Source organism: Octopus sinensis, linkage group LG2 (genome assembly GCF_006345805.1).
Source record: "Octopus sinensis linkage group LG2, ASM634580v1, whole genome shotgun sequence".
Classification (NCBI taxonomy): Eukaryota; Metazoa; Mollusca; class Cephalopoda; order Octopoda; family Octopodidae; genus Octopus; species Octopus sinensis.
In genome coordinates, this window is record NC_042998.1 from 119,930,955 (window position 1) to 119,946,121 (window position 15,167).

The 15,167-nt window shown below is 33.0% G+C and overlaps 2 protein-coding genes across 2 annotated transcripts in view; one reads left to right on the forward strand and one right to left on the reverse strand.

Annotated features, from left to right (window-relative positions):
• The window catches only part of LOC115228296 (trafficking protein particle complex subunit 10), a 47,768-nt gene extending 45,083 nt beyond the window's left edge, over nt 1-2,685 (forward strand). The window contains exon 22 of the mRNA XM_029798915.2: nt 1,043-2,685. Within this exon, the coding sequence (XP_029654775.1) occupies nt 1,043-1,185 (143 nt within the window). The 3' untranslated portion in view covers nt 1,186-2,685. The remainder of the gene's footprint in view (nt 1-1,042) is intronic.
• Nucleotides 2,686-7,897: 5,212 nt separating this feature from the next.
• LOC115229921 (U6 snRNA-associated Sm-like protein LSm5) overlaps nt 7,898-15,167 on the reverse strand; it is a 61,466-nt gene continuing 54,196 nt past the window's right edge. The window contains exons 4-5 of the mRNA XM_029800185.2: nt 9,832-9,904; nt 7,898-8,007 (exon numbers count right to left, since the gene is read on the reverse strand). Coding sequence (XP_029656045.1) covers nt 7,975-8,007; nt 9,832-9,904 — 106 coding nt within the window. The 3' untranslated portion in view covers nt 7,898-7,974. The remainder of the gene's footprint in view (nt 8,008-9,831; nt 9,905-15,167) is intronic.

Here is a 15,167-nt window from a genome sequence, read left to right on the forward strand (position 1 = left end):
TATATATAGTAGTTCACTGTATGATAACAGATTGTTTCACAATTATGCTTCTGGGATCTCAGAACTGTTTTTGGTATGACACTAAATAATTGGGTGTTTCGAGAGATGGCAGTTTACTGCTGTTGTGATATAAACTATTGATCTTTCAGCCAAGCAGTATAATAGTTCATTAGCAAAACCTGTGGAAATTTGAGGTTTTATAGAAATGTTCTTATTTCTATTTTAATGCATGTATATTTTAGCTCTTCATAACACTGTTTCATTATATTAAAGATTTTTATTATACCTTCAGTTTCATTCCATAGTTCAGGTTGTTTAACCATTTTTCTTTTAAAATACATTTCTTTTGTTTCAATTAATTTTGAAAACAATCAAAGATATATTTATAAGTTATGAGTGAAATAACTGTTATTATTAAATTGGACATAAATTAACTTGAAATTTTGATGAATGATTTTAAATTAGATCACTTAAAACACTGAATTTGTATCATAGAACTAGAAGCAATCTCAGGAAGGTTGATATATAAAGGGTTAAAGTGTAACATTTGGACACATGAATACCACTGTGGCAAGCGGAATATTGTAGATTATCAGCTCAGTCAACCATAACTTGTCATAACAGCTACTGAAATTAAGTATGTACTACGTCTCTTTAATTAGAAGGGAGGTGGGAATGTGACCATGGTTTTTCTGGACCCTTCCAGATTGGTCAATGTAGATGATACTTAGCTTGCAAATACGGAAGCAAAAATTATTTATGCAATGCTCCTGATGAATACAATTTATAAGATTTTATAAAAATTACATAAAACATTAATGATAGAAGATAATAAGCAATGGTCTGAGACAACAAAGATAAGCAGGTCCACTGACAGAACACAATATCGTTCCAAAATATCTTTCTAACATTTGTTTGAATTACTGTCTTGTTCAAATATTTCAGTCATTTATATTACTTTTATTTGTTAAATTATATTTCTCATCTGTAAATGTCATCTGATATATGATTTCCATACATTTGTTTTTATTTTTACATACAGAAGACAATGAAAAGGATCCATCTTGCAACTTTTACAAAGAACATTTTAAAAGTGAGCAGGTGTATAACAGCAGCCTAGGCAAACAAATACACATATATTCTGAGCAAAGCAGTGGTAACTTAGAAACAATGATGGTTTACTGAAAACATTGGTTCATAAGCAAAGAGAGAAGTTCTAACCAATTAAAACTATTTTGTTCGATGTATATCCTCCCACTCCTTTCCTAACATGGATTGCTAACGTTACATATGTATTCTCCACTGCCTTCCTTGCTAACACAGACTGGCTGGATCTACAACATGCATATGCAGAAATCCTCACAGTAACAATTGAATTTCCTTCCTTATAATTTGTCCACTGGCCAGTGGTTACTAAATTCACTGAGTGGTCTTACTCAAAAGCACAATATATGTCAGAATACTACATTTTCTAAAGTACAAATTTAAACACTCTCAAAAAAAAATTAAAATAGACTCAAGGTAAATTAGATAATCTCAAAGCAATTTAAAATGTTCTGAAAACAACTTAAAATAATTTCACTACAGATAAAATAGATATTTAGATAAAACATAATAAATGTCTATGTTTTGAAGCATTTGACTGATTCATTTCAAATCTTGATTAATTTCATTGTTTACTTAGGCCTATAGTGCTGTTTATACTTATGGTGACAAAAGTCAGCCTCAAAGCAATGATAGCTTGTTTCAAATTACATGTTTTGGGTTTCACTCTTAGTGAAATGCCAGTACAAGTACCAATAGTTTAAAGCAGAGAAGCAAATGGGAATCACACAAAAAGACTATACTTAAAACTCATATGTGTACTGTTTCCCACTGAATGAAAAGATCGGGAATCCTTTGTTGCCACATAGTATTAAGAAGACAATAGAGCATATAATTGGGTATATAAAGATGGTGCAGATATCCATGACAAAGTCAAGAAAATAAAGCATGAACATTTCAAGTCACTTGTTGATTGGTCAAATGAATGCCCACAATTAACATTGAAAAATCTTTGCAAATATTTACTTTCAATGTTTGAATAAACTGTGTCACAATAAACTCTAGCAAGACATCTTGATAGATCTCATTGAAGCAAATGCACATTTGTAACTAGAATGTTTTTTGTATCTCCGAAAGAGATGATATTCATAAACATACGAAAGAAATTTTGATAATTGTTCAAGAAGTGTTGCCAGTTAAAATTAAACAGTAATTTATTACTCATTAGATAACTGTATAAGATATATAGTTTGATTGCATTATTTAATTAGAAAAAGAGATTTAATTTGCTTTGATATTATTTCAATATGCATTGAGTTCATTTTTATGCTTTGAGGTATTTTGATTTTTACTTGAAAAATATAGATTGTTTTCAATGTTCATGTAGATGTTTTAATCATTTCAAACAAACAACAATATGCAAATTAGCACAGCATTATGTGGCCAAATATATTTATTCTATGTAGCTATTGTCTATTTACTTTCAGCATTAGAATTACACAAGCTGTGATGAGGTTTTGAAGAAGTGTGCAAAGAGTTTGATATTCATGTCGTACTGCCAAGAAGGTGCAGTGTATTCCCTGAGTTTCATTCCATAGCAACAAACACATCTATAGGTTTTTGTTGTGTTACTGAAACATAAAAAATGCTCAGTACATCAGTGTTAGAAATGTGTAGAGTCATATATATATATATATATGTATATAAATTAACAATATGTAGTCTAAAACATAACTATACTTCAGTATAGTAGATTTAACTTCCATGCTGAGTTGCTATTAATAAAATTAGTCACCATAACCTGCAGCTCAGGAGTTGGTCAACATACAATTGTTTCTGAAATAAACTTTGTAACTGATAACTGGAAGAAAGCAAATGAAATATAAAGCCACTAAAGGAATTCTACTCAATTGAAAATCAATCATACTTACATGTATGTCTGTGTATGTATATATGTATGCACACACATGCATATATATATATTATATATATATATATATAATATATATATATATATATATATATATATATATACATACACACACACACATGTATACATGTACATACACATATCTGTGCATACACACGTACTGTATTTGATGGTATAAATGATGCAGAGCATATTAGATGCACTCCAATTTCAGAAGTGCATATCCAGAAAAAAATATTTTTAGTGCTTATGGAGGCCCAACTTTGCATATATGGCCCTGGGTTATTATTTTTTTTTTTTGAAAAAAAAGTGCACCATATATGTATATACTTACATAAATATATTTTTGTATATACATGTGTGTGTATATATACATACTTACATACATGTATGGATATATATATATATATGTAGGTATGTTTACGTATACATATGTACATACATACACAACTACATGTGTATATATATATATATATATATATATATATACATACACACACACTCAGAAGAAAAGAAAAAGGTTCTACTTTATTGACTATGAATTAACAATTCACAATCAGGTGAAAAATCAAAGAAAATTTTATTTTTTAGAATTATGGAGTTGGTTATGAATTGACTCAAAAGGGAAAATAATTTATAAAGAAAAATGTATTATGTTAAAGATTTTTGTTTGTTTAAAAAATGTTGAATTTTAATTTATAAGAATGTATCAAATATTCATTTATATTGTTTCCTCTTTTTTGTTTTTGTTTCATAATTTCATCAGGCAATGTACATCCATGTTATTACTATAGATGCTTTGCTGATAGCATTCCCCCACTTGCCAATCAAAGTAATGTTACTACTCAAATAAATTTATCCAGATTGATATATATATATAACATCATGCTTGCTGTAGAATTTGAATGCCTACTTAATGAATCGAAATCTGGCTACAGTAACAGTACTTATTTAGTAATGCCTTATATATATTTTATTACCAAAAAGCCAATTCTGGATCTCTAGTAATTGTCAGTTGTTGGCTATACACCCAGTTAATAAAGGCGGGTAAGTTTTATTACTATATATTTTTAAGATTTAATCATTAAGAGGAAGTTCTCATGATTTTCTTTCCTCTGTTGTTGGTCAGACAGATATGGTTTATTTACCTTGATGATGAGGATGTCTACAGAAACACCAGAAGGTTGCTATTCTGGGAAGAAAGAATAGGGTTAAAAAATAAGAGAACGATACTGGTCTCAGTGAAATAGTATTTAATATACCAGTATTTCATTTAGTCATAACTGAATGAATGGCAAAGACTCACTAGCATAGTGCAACCTCTAGCCGACAAACATGCAGTCTCTTTACTCTGCCTTTATTCCTTCTTCTGTTGTAACTTCTACTGTATCTCACTGCCAAGCCCCCTACCATCATCACTCTTTTAGTCCATTCTTCCTTCCTTTCCAGAATGACAGCCTGTAATTTCAGCAGACATCATCTCAGTTATTCAAAGTAACCAAACTATATCAGTTCAATGCCTTGGCTTTGTATGTAGTCCAGGATGTCTTTGTGTGCAGCCACACAGCATTGTCACATATGTGGAAGCTGTACTCTTGTGGGTCTCATAGTATCGGCCAGTATTGGGGGTGGAAATATTTTCTGGCCCTGAAGAGGAGAATCAGTCTTTGAGATGTCCTATCTGTGTTAGAATGTGCTTTCACCAAGAGAGATCCTCACTGATAATGAGGTCCTGCATTTGGAGCAACCACAACTGGGTGAGAATCACATTGTAGGCCTTGTTTTTTTCTCTAGATCAGCTGTAGTGTAACTATGAATAAATCACTTGAAGGACTTAGGGTTTTGAGTTTTTGTTGTGTATGGCATATGGAGAAACAAGTTTAAAAGGATGGCTTCAGTAACTCAACTGTTTTCTGTGGGTCAGGAGTGAAGCACATATGTGGTCAGGAAAAAACTGGCAAAGCTCTGACCCTTTGACTGACTTGAAGTGCCATAGAGTGTTTGGAGGTACTTTGTAGTATATGATTGCATGTCGGACATTTACAAGGAGGCAGTGATCAAATGACTTGGTGGGTGCAGTCAGTCAGGATTTGGCAGAGGTTAAGCTTTGAAGTAAAAAAGATGCAACGAGTATTTGAATGGAGGTGGAAGTACGACTGTATACTTAAATGTTTCATCCCTATTATAATTTTTCCACCTCTGTTACTTTGATTTACAATGTGCCTCTTGATTTCCAGTTCAATAATGTCATACTTCTTGTTCTCACACCACTGGCTGTTATGATGTGTTGGAGTGATTGGATAAAACTTCCAACTGACATTGTAATGTCACAGGGTGACAATAATTGTCTTTACAGAATGAAAATGAATCGCTAATGTCATTTATTGTGCAATGGCTGAACTTCTGAACAGGCATGGCATTCAAAATGTGAATTCACATGCAGGGTTGTTAGTAAGTTAGGGAATATCATACTGTAAGAATGACAGAGAGGGAAAATAACCAGGGTTGCCTCCAACCAGAAAACTTAATGGAAAAGTGGGCTTTAGCTTATATGATACAGCAAATCAAAATAGTTCTGAGGATAATCATGTAAAATGACTAATTCTAGAAAGGTAAAAAATAAAAAGCAAGGGAGACAATCCCAGAATTTTATAAATCACCTAGAATAATTTATAACCTTTTGCCTTAAATTTTGTGTTTTCAACGACAAAATTATACTGACATCTTAACATCGATTTGTTTTTTTTTTTCTTTTTCTGAAAATGTTTGCATGTTACAAATGTGTCAGCGTAGCCAAGAAGACATTTTAGGGGGAAGTGTAAATGCTATTGTGACAGTCATGCCTTTCTAAGTAGCTACATTTTAAGGAACATTAAGATAGTGATGATTTTCAACATAAACGATGCGAATACTATAAGCATCATTATTGTATTTGCTTTTTCCATGCTAGCATGAGTTGGATAAGATTTATTGAAGTAGTATCTATGGCCAGCTGCCCTTCCTGATGTCAACCCTCACCTGTTTTTAAGTAAGGTATTTTCATTTCATGTCACAACCACCATTCTACAGAACATATTGTTTACAAGAAACAAAGATAACATCAGTCACCCAAACACAGTGTCTCTGCAAAGAGCAAAATAAACAATCATGCACATATAGATTTGTTTGTTTTACATCTTTTTTTCATGTGAACATGGGTTGGATGAATACTTCTTTTTGAAGCATAATTTACAGCTGAGTAAACTTCCTGATGATAACACTTGCCATTTTTCTCAAGGTATTTTTTATTCCATTTGTCAACACCATTGTGGCTCAAATGGTTTCATGTGAAACTGTAAAATATAACCAGATGCCTACATTGCATACACACAAATGATATGGCTTGTTTACCAATTTCACTGACAAGGCATTGATCAGTCCATGTCTATAGAAGACATCTGCCTAAAGTGTCACATTAAATCATTAAAAAAATGTAAACATGCCAGAATCACTAACTTGAGAAGGTACATATTCGCTGGGGAGTTTCTCCATTGTGGATGGGGGACCACTGACCAGTGTCTACATGCCAGGTTATAACACTTAACACTGTCTCTTGGTAAAACAGTACTATGCAAACACCAAACTCTACAATGATCTTTTCTTTAACAACAAAGAAGCAGATGTCTGCTAATCCTGACTGGCTCATTTACTATAGAACTTCAAAAATGCTTAAAGAGAATAGACGAGACTAGTTTCTGATCACATCTCAGCCGTCATCCGGAAGAGCCCACTCCTCTACAAATATCTGTTGGACTTGTGTAAGACCTATAAAAAAACAAGCCAACAATCTTCTCAAAGTCTTCAATTATTAATTCAACTCACCACCACAAAAGAAAAAAAAAAGCACATCACTTTTTCCTGCCTCATTTCTACAGAAGAATTACACTCTTCTCTAGCCTTAAAATCTACAACTCAATGCCCACTAAATGGAACTGCCCCTCATATCAAACCCAAACTACAATAGAACTAAAACAGCTTCTGCAAAGGCAGAATAACACTACTGAAAATGTTTGTACTTAGAAGGATCATAGCAGAGTTCTCAATCTCCAAGTAAAAGAATTCAATTCTATTTATGAATTTTTCTACAGCATTTAATAGTATCAAATTAAAAATAGAAAACCACAAAATTACATACCAGTAACTTACTAATTAAGAAAGGGTTAGTTAAGTATTCAGGAACTGGACAAGTAACCAAAAAGTTGGCAATTTGTATCCTGTCATTGATAGTTCGTATCTTGTTAAATGGTCCAGTCCATTTATGTAAGGACCACAAAGTACAAAGCAACTTCATTTCTCCAAGGACAGACAGCTTGCTCTCAAGGTGTATTAACCAGTTAAAAGTTTAGCATCTGTCGGTAAGCTGATTTGTCCTAAATATACACTTCATGAAGACTGCTTCCAGTGGTAACAATGTTTATAACAAGAAACAAATACTGTCTTTCACAAATTAAAAAATACTATTATATATATATCCCTTTATAATTTAGATTACCCTGACAAAATGCTTATTTATACACATTACTTTGAATTAATAATGCATTATCTTGTAGCTTCAAGATTTTGATATGATTGTTTAATTTTAGAATGTCATTCTAGAGTAGTTGTAAGAGGCTGAATCAGGCTGGTTTAAACTTAAAACAGGTAGAATATTTGGGCCAGTTTAAATGCTAAATGGATATATATATATATATATATATATATATATATATATATATATATATATAATTACTATTATTACAAAGAAAATTAATTTAGAAAACATCAAGAGATATTTGAAAACATCCTGTGTGAATTTTATGTGGGGGAAACTATACAATTTAATTGAAACATTTTGAATCCTGAATATCAGTCTAAATATAAAATAAAAAATAAAAAAATTACACATACAAGAAAAAAATTAATATTTATTTATAAATAATGAATACAAAATGGAATCCATTACACATGGTGTATCTTTCTTTTCAAGTTTCTGGACCCTCACTACCAGGTACCAACTGAAAAAATATATAAAAGAGAAAATTAATAATAATGTCTACCCACAAATAACTGATAAACTAGTTATAATTCATAGTCCTATACTTATCTCAATCAGTTTGAGGCTCTCCTTTGCCTTCAGTTTTAACGATAATATTATCAACATCATTTTCTATCTTACAATGTTAAAAAAAAAAAAAAAAAAAAAAAGGTATTTTTCAGAGATATTTTATTTAGGGTGCATGAGTTTACACCTACACTATATTTTTGACTGGTTTATTGTCTTATTGTTGAATGTGAATGTAATCCTAGACTGGATTCAAACCACAAGCCATTATTTCTTAACTAAGAGTAATAAAATTCTGCAAAGTTCTGACTGAGGAATTTTAAGGAATTTGCAGTATCAAAACACTTTGCATATTCCCCATCAATATTACCTACTCACGTGGATAGAACATAAACATAAGAACTGTATCCATAAAAAGAGGAACTGTGAAGCCCCTTAGGTCAGAGCTGAGGAAAATTAAAAAGTCGTCTTAATGAAAGGAGAAACACCCAAGCCAAGAATAATTGAATCTTTCATCCTTTACTTGTTTCAGTTATTAGACAGTGGCCATGCTGGGGCACCACCTTGAAGAATTTTAGTCAAATGAATCAACCTCAGTACTTATTCTATCAAGCTCTTTTGCTGAACCACCAAGTTGTGGGGATGTAAACACACAAACACTGGTTGCGAAGCTGTGTGTGTGTGTGGGGGGACAAACGCATGCACACACACACACGACGGATTTCCTTCACTGACCATCAAATCCACTCACAAGGCTCTTATCAGCCCAAGGCTATAGTAGAAGACATGGAATTATGTGGTAGGAACTGAACCTGGAAGCAAGCTTCTTACCACACAGCCATGCCTGTGTCTCTGATTTAAAAAGGGAGAAAATTTCTATGACTGATAGAACATTACCATAGAAACTTAGAAATACCAAAGAAGCAGAGTTTGCTGAAAACCCAGTATTGACATCATCATGACTATGGCTGTTATTAATGGAGGATGAATAGAAAATATACTGAAATTACAACATTAACTGAACAAAAATCTGATTTTATTTCTGATTTTAGAAATGAAGATTCATAGTTCAAGTACAGCCTGGACATGTATAGACACTTTATGACAATTGAAGATCAAACTAATTGGAAATGTAGAGTAAATGTGAATAATGCAAATATACTCTTTGTAAATGAGGTTAATAGTATGAAAGACAATGTCACATACTTAAGCAGGAAGTGGGGATAATATACTCAGTGAAAAGAAATGTTTTAATCAAATAAGATTACACTCATTAGGTAAATTATTGGTGTTAATGACTATTCTCATCAAAGGCAAACGAAACAACAATTGAAGGAGGAAAGACAGTGTGAGTCAATGTTAGACAACAATAACAACTTTAGATATGTTTAGGTCTTTTCTTCAACAATGTATAGGCTTATTTATACTGATTAGATCTGATTGACTGAGAAAGTTTTGATGAAAAAACATTTACCCACAAAGTAAATATAAATAATGCAATGACAAAAATTTACTGATATCTTGTAAATGAAGACCATATGCTTATGTGGAGGCAGCACTGTTGTGAGATAAACCCCAACCCTGCAAAAATTTTAAACAATGCAAATTTACACATATAATGAGAATGATATTGATATTTAATCAACAATAGTACCAATTCATACAAAAAACTTAGCTAAGTAATGCACTTAAGAAGCATTTCATTAAAAACACTGAAAGACAAAGTAAAATCTGCAAAAATTAATCAGATAGAAAAGACAAGATCATATATTTTTACCATGGTAATGTTGTTGCCATTTAGCAATATTTGGTCTAATTTTGTAACTCTACGTCCTTCAGGTGTGCTTTCACTAAAAAAATAAAAAATAAAATAGTTGATTTCATTTCTCATATGTGAGCATATACAAATAGAAGAAACAGACTTTAATACATCGAATTAATTTTGAAGCTGGTGACATACTCAGAGTTTTTTGTTATGTATGTTCTTTCAAGTGCCTGAATGAACATATGAGAAACCCCGAGTACTGGAGAAACCATTAAAAAATAATAATAATAATGAAATTATTGTATACAGTGCTCAGGTGCACCACAACTTGTCAAATGTGCATATAAAGCATATGCAGTAATGTACAAATGTCTGGGAAGTGAACAGTGTATGAGTCAGATACATGCTTGTGTGTGTATGGAGGGGAGAAAATCAGATGTAGTGTTGGCGAATCTCAGGAAGCATGAAAGTTTTGAAGGATGCAGTGCTCCGAAAACCAACAACTGATGCCGGCAGTTTGTTCCATGCTTCAGCAACTCTTAGTGTGAAAAAATGTTTCCGAAAGTCATGGGAGCTGTGCTGTTTTCTGACTTTGTAAACATGTCCACGGGTGTTAGACAGGTGGAGTTTGAAAAGGTGCTCAGAGTTATTGTTAGTAAGATGGTTAATAATTTTATGGGTGTCTGCCAAGTCAGCTGCCAGATGTCAGAGTTTCAATGTATCCATGCCCAGGGAAGTAAGGTGTTCAGAATATAGCAAATGATGGAGGGTATTCTCTAGGAAATGAAAAAGATAGCTATAAATGTAGATAAATATCTTGCTGTATGTATATATATAGCTTCAAAATACTAAGCATAATTATTGCAAAGTATTTGTATGCAGTAGTCATAGCTTAAGTGGTGCATAAATGTAAGTTTTGAGGCAAATTTCAACATCAAATACACACACATTATACAAGGGGGTATGCAAAAGAAACCAGAATATTTTGCAATGTTATTTTATTCACATAGCTTTATGTGCTTACACGCTTATCACCTCAAAAGTACTCTCCATTTGAAGCAATGCAGTGGTCCAGACATGTTTTCCACTGTTCAAAGCAGTCCTGGAACCCTTGCAAAGTGATGCCTTTTAGTGCCTCCGTTGATTTTTTTCTTCACCTCTTCTACATCTACAAAACGTTTTCCTTTAAGGACTTTTTTCCTTCAGGGAAACAAAAAAAAAGCAAGATCAGGTGAATAGGGAGGGTGGGTAGTTGGGGGTCATGCCAGTTTTGGTCAAAAACTGTCTCACACACAAGGTGGTGTGCACAGGTGCATTGTCATGATGAAACCACCACTCTCCACTTTGCCACAGGTCGTGGCGTTTTCATCTCACTGCATCTCATAAATGCTTCAGAACTGCCAAGTAAAATATCTGGTTAACAGTTTGACTAGGAGGAACAAATACTGTGTGGACAATTACTTTTACATTGATGAAACAAACCAGCATCGTTTCCCAATGAATTGATTGCTGCTTCATTTCTGGGTCATAGCCACAGCAAGCAGTTTTTGTCACCAGTGATGACCTTCAAAAAAAATGTTTGGATCAACTCCCACCTGTTCTTTCAGTTCATGACACACATTCAGTTGTAATTATTTCCATAAGCAAGCAAGCTATAAATTTTACTGTAACTCTTTTCATTTGCAATTCTTACTGAAAATTTATTGGCAGGAACTCCAGGATACACCAGTCATACCAAAAAATTTGTCAATTGTTCAGTGATGATCCTCCAAGATCATTTCATGAATTTTTGTGATGTTTTCATTTGCTCGGGAAGTCAACAGTCGCTCTGAATGAGGTTGGTCTATAAGCAACAAGGGACCATTCCTAAAGCATGAAAACCACTCATATACTTGTGTTTTGCTCATGGCAGTGTCTTTGTAAGCTGTTTGGAGCATGACCACTATTTCGGTTGTCGTTTTCCTCAGCAGAAAACAGAATTTCATGGAAGCATGCTGTTCCTTTGTTTCAGTCATTGCAAAAATCGACAAACAGGGGAGAGGCACTGTAAAACAAAGACGCACCATGTGGCAATATGACTTCAGCAGACAATGCCAGTCAGTAGATTGATGCTTGAGGGTCACATCAAGTGGCTTCTAGTGGTGGAAGCCTGAACTACAATGGACTTGTCCCACAGAAAATGTTTCCAGTTACTTTTGGGTACCCCCTTGTATATATTTATGTAAATAAAACAGTGACCCTACTTTACTTAAACATTCAGAGACATCTGGAAAGGTGAACATGTCCTAAACCCATGAAACTAAATAATTTGGTGCTGAATCAAACTTATATTTAGTATTTAGTAAGTCCAATCTTTCGTTTGTTCATAAATGTGTGTGTGTGTGTGTAGAGAGAGAGAGAGATTTGTGTGAAAAGTTTATCATATATATTAGCTACTTGACCACATTATGATCATTTATATGATTGTGGTTTAGTTACATCTGAATGTGTGTGATTTTAAAGCACAAGTTCCCCTCACCCTTCACCAACACTCACTCTCTCTCTGTCTCTTTTATACAAACTGCTATTGTTGCTTTTATAAGTGTTGAATTCAAAGTAAAGTGGTTTTACAGTTTAGGTCTACTCTGAATATTAACAGTCAATCAACAAACACATCTTACCACCACTATAGTTCTAGCAGAGTTCACCAGTGTTAGAAGTGTGAGTATTTTGTTGTTAATATGGACGGTATTAATTGTATATAGAAGGAGAGCAACATAGAGGCTATGAAAGGTCAAAAAGTAACTTACACTATATTTACAATAAAAGAAAATCCTTCTCTCACTATTTGGTTATAACATGAAATAATCACATGTATTAAACAGCTGAGGGGGTGGGTTGGATTAAATATTTAGTAGTCATTATCAACGAAGGATTTCAGACCTTTGTTACTGTGTTCTAAGAGTTTTAAATGAGTAAATTATTTAAACAATTCATTCCTTCACCACCATAAACATTGTACACACATGCATGCTCGCACACATACAGTGAATGTTGTGCAGTCTAGATTCCCAGTTGTAATCCTAACAATACTTCAGCCAGGGGCTGTAAAAAATAAATTGATGAAAAATTAATTGCAATATAGTGCTCCAATTAATTGATTGGAGTTGTACTGCCAATTAAATAATTGATTGCTATCATATCAATTAATTGCAGTTAATTGCAACATTGTCAGCGAAAGTTTTTCAAATGACTCCTACTTCATTCGATGTCCAATCAGCAAATACAGCATTCTATTATTATTATTTGAGGTATTGTGTTGACACTTTGCTCTGACTGATGAGAATGATTCGCACATTCTGTCATATTCGGGAATTGGTAATTGTGTATGTTGTCAAATAATCACTGTCCAGTAATTCTTGGTTCTGACTACCGAGAATGATTCACACACTCTGTCTTCAAGTCATTAAATCGTAACTTTGCCCGCAACACAGTTGTATCTTGAATTTCACTCCAATATATTAACCAAATTAGACTTTCATCTAATGGCAAAATATCTTCTATTTTAAACTAACCCATGTTGCATGAAAATGAGCAAATCGTCAGAAAATATTTTAGCCAAACAGACAGTGAACATGTATAGAAATGCAAGTGTGGAAAAAAGTTGACCCAGGAAATAGGAACTGGATGGACAAATCTTATGAATCATAAAAAACCAGCATCCAGAGTATTTTACTACACAAGCAAATGGATAAATATCTTTATCGAGTTTTCTTTCAGCAAGAAGTAGTTTGGTCAGTTGCTTGGCCTTAAATGTTTATGGCTGGATTGAGTGGGTATGTGTTAGTTTAAAACCATCTTCCTTTACTGAAGACCCACTGACTCATAAGTACACAAACTTAGAAGTATGACAAATGTGACCTTAAAGAAATACATGGAGAAACTTACTCAAGAAATGGAAAAGAAACTATATTTGATGAACTTCCAAGTAACTTTTCATTGGTAATCGACATTTGGACTAAGGATTTGATGCATTTCATTGGACTTTTTGCATCCTATTTGTGCAATTACCAAAATGACTATTGTACCATTTTGCTGGCAATTTCACCAATAGCAGGTGAAACATCACTGCTTCTGATTATGATGAATTTATAGAGTATTTGTTAAGTGTCTATAACAAAAATTTAAGAAATGTTGTAGCTATTACTGGAGAAAATACCGAAGTGAACAAATCTATAGAGAATTTGTGTAGAATACCACTAAATGGATGTGCCTCTCATAAATTCAATCTAGCTGTTTCTGCTTACCTCAACAAGCAGGAAGTTCTGCTTGATAAAACTAATATGTTGATGGGCAAGCTAAAATCATTAAAACTTGTGGGTAAACATCGGGGAAAACACCTTTGCAACCTATACAAAGAAATAAAACCTGTTGGTCCAGTACTAATGACATGATTGAAAGGTACATCCAAATAAAGCTGTTTTTAGACTCTTTTCAAAGTGATCCAAAGTTGGTTGATTATTTGTTGACTCCATGCTATCATAATGATCTGCAGACTCTAAAAGACAATTTAGGAAAGTTACGCTCACTAACAGTTGCCTTGCAAAGAACAGAAATAAATGTGGGAAATGATTGAATTCTTTTTGATGAAATTCTTGCATCGTATCCTTACAAGGAATTTAAAAAAATATCTACTTATATCAGCAGCCATTGTGCACAGCCCAAATTTGGAAGTGGAGTTACAAAAATCTTACAACATGCAGCAGCAGAGCTAACTGCAGATGAAGTGGCTCCTCTACACCAGCTGAAAGTGGTGACAGACACATCACAACAATCTGATTCACCTATAGAAGATGATGATTTTGCATCAATTTGTTTGAAAAAACACAAAAAAGATAGAAGTTCACCTCAGTAATATCTGAACTGTAGATTTTTGTTACCAACATCCAACATTTTGGAATGTTTCTTCAGCTCAGCAGGTTACACTTTTAATGATTTTCAGCAATGAATTTAGAAATATAATAATTTCTAAAGTCAATTGCGCTTTCTGGGATGAAGACCTAGTTTCAGAATTCTGCAATCATTCATGACCATTTGCTATATTAGAACAGTTTAATTGTGTTGTTTGTTTGAGAAGCTCTTTCAATTTTGTTTTTCAACTACTGTGCAATGTAGAGTATAAATGTTGTTTGTTCCCTATTCTAAATCAATAACAATGAACTTTGAATATTTTCTGATAATTAAGTTTTTTCAAACTATAAGACGTGCCTTTTATTTTCCTATCATTTTAGCTCTTATCTAAATTGAAGTTAATACTCCAAAATATATGGTGTTTTTACGTTCGGCAAAATAATTGACAATTAATTGCA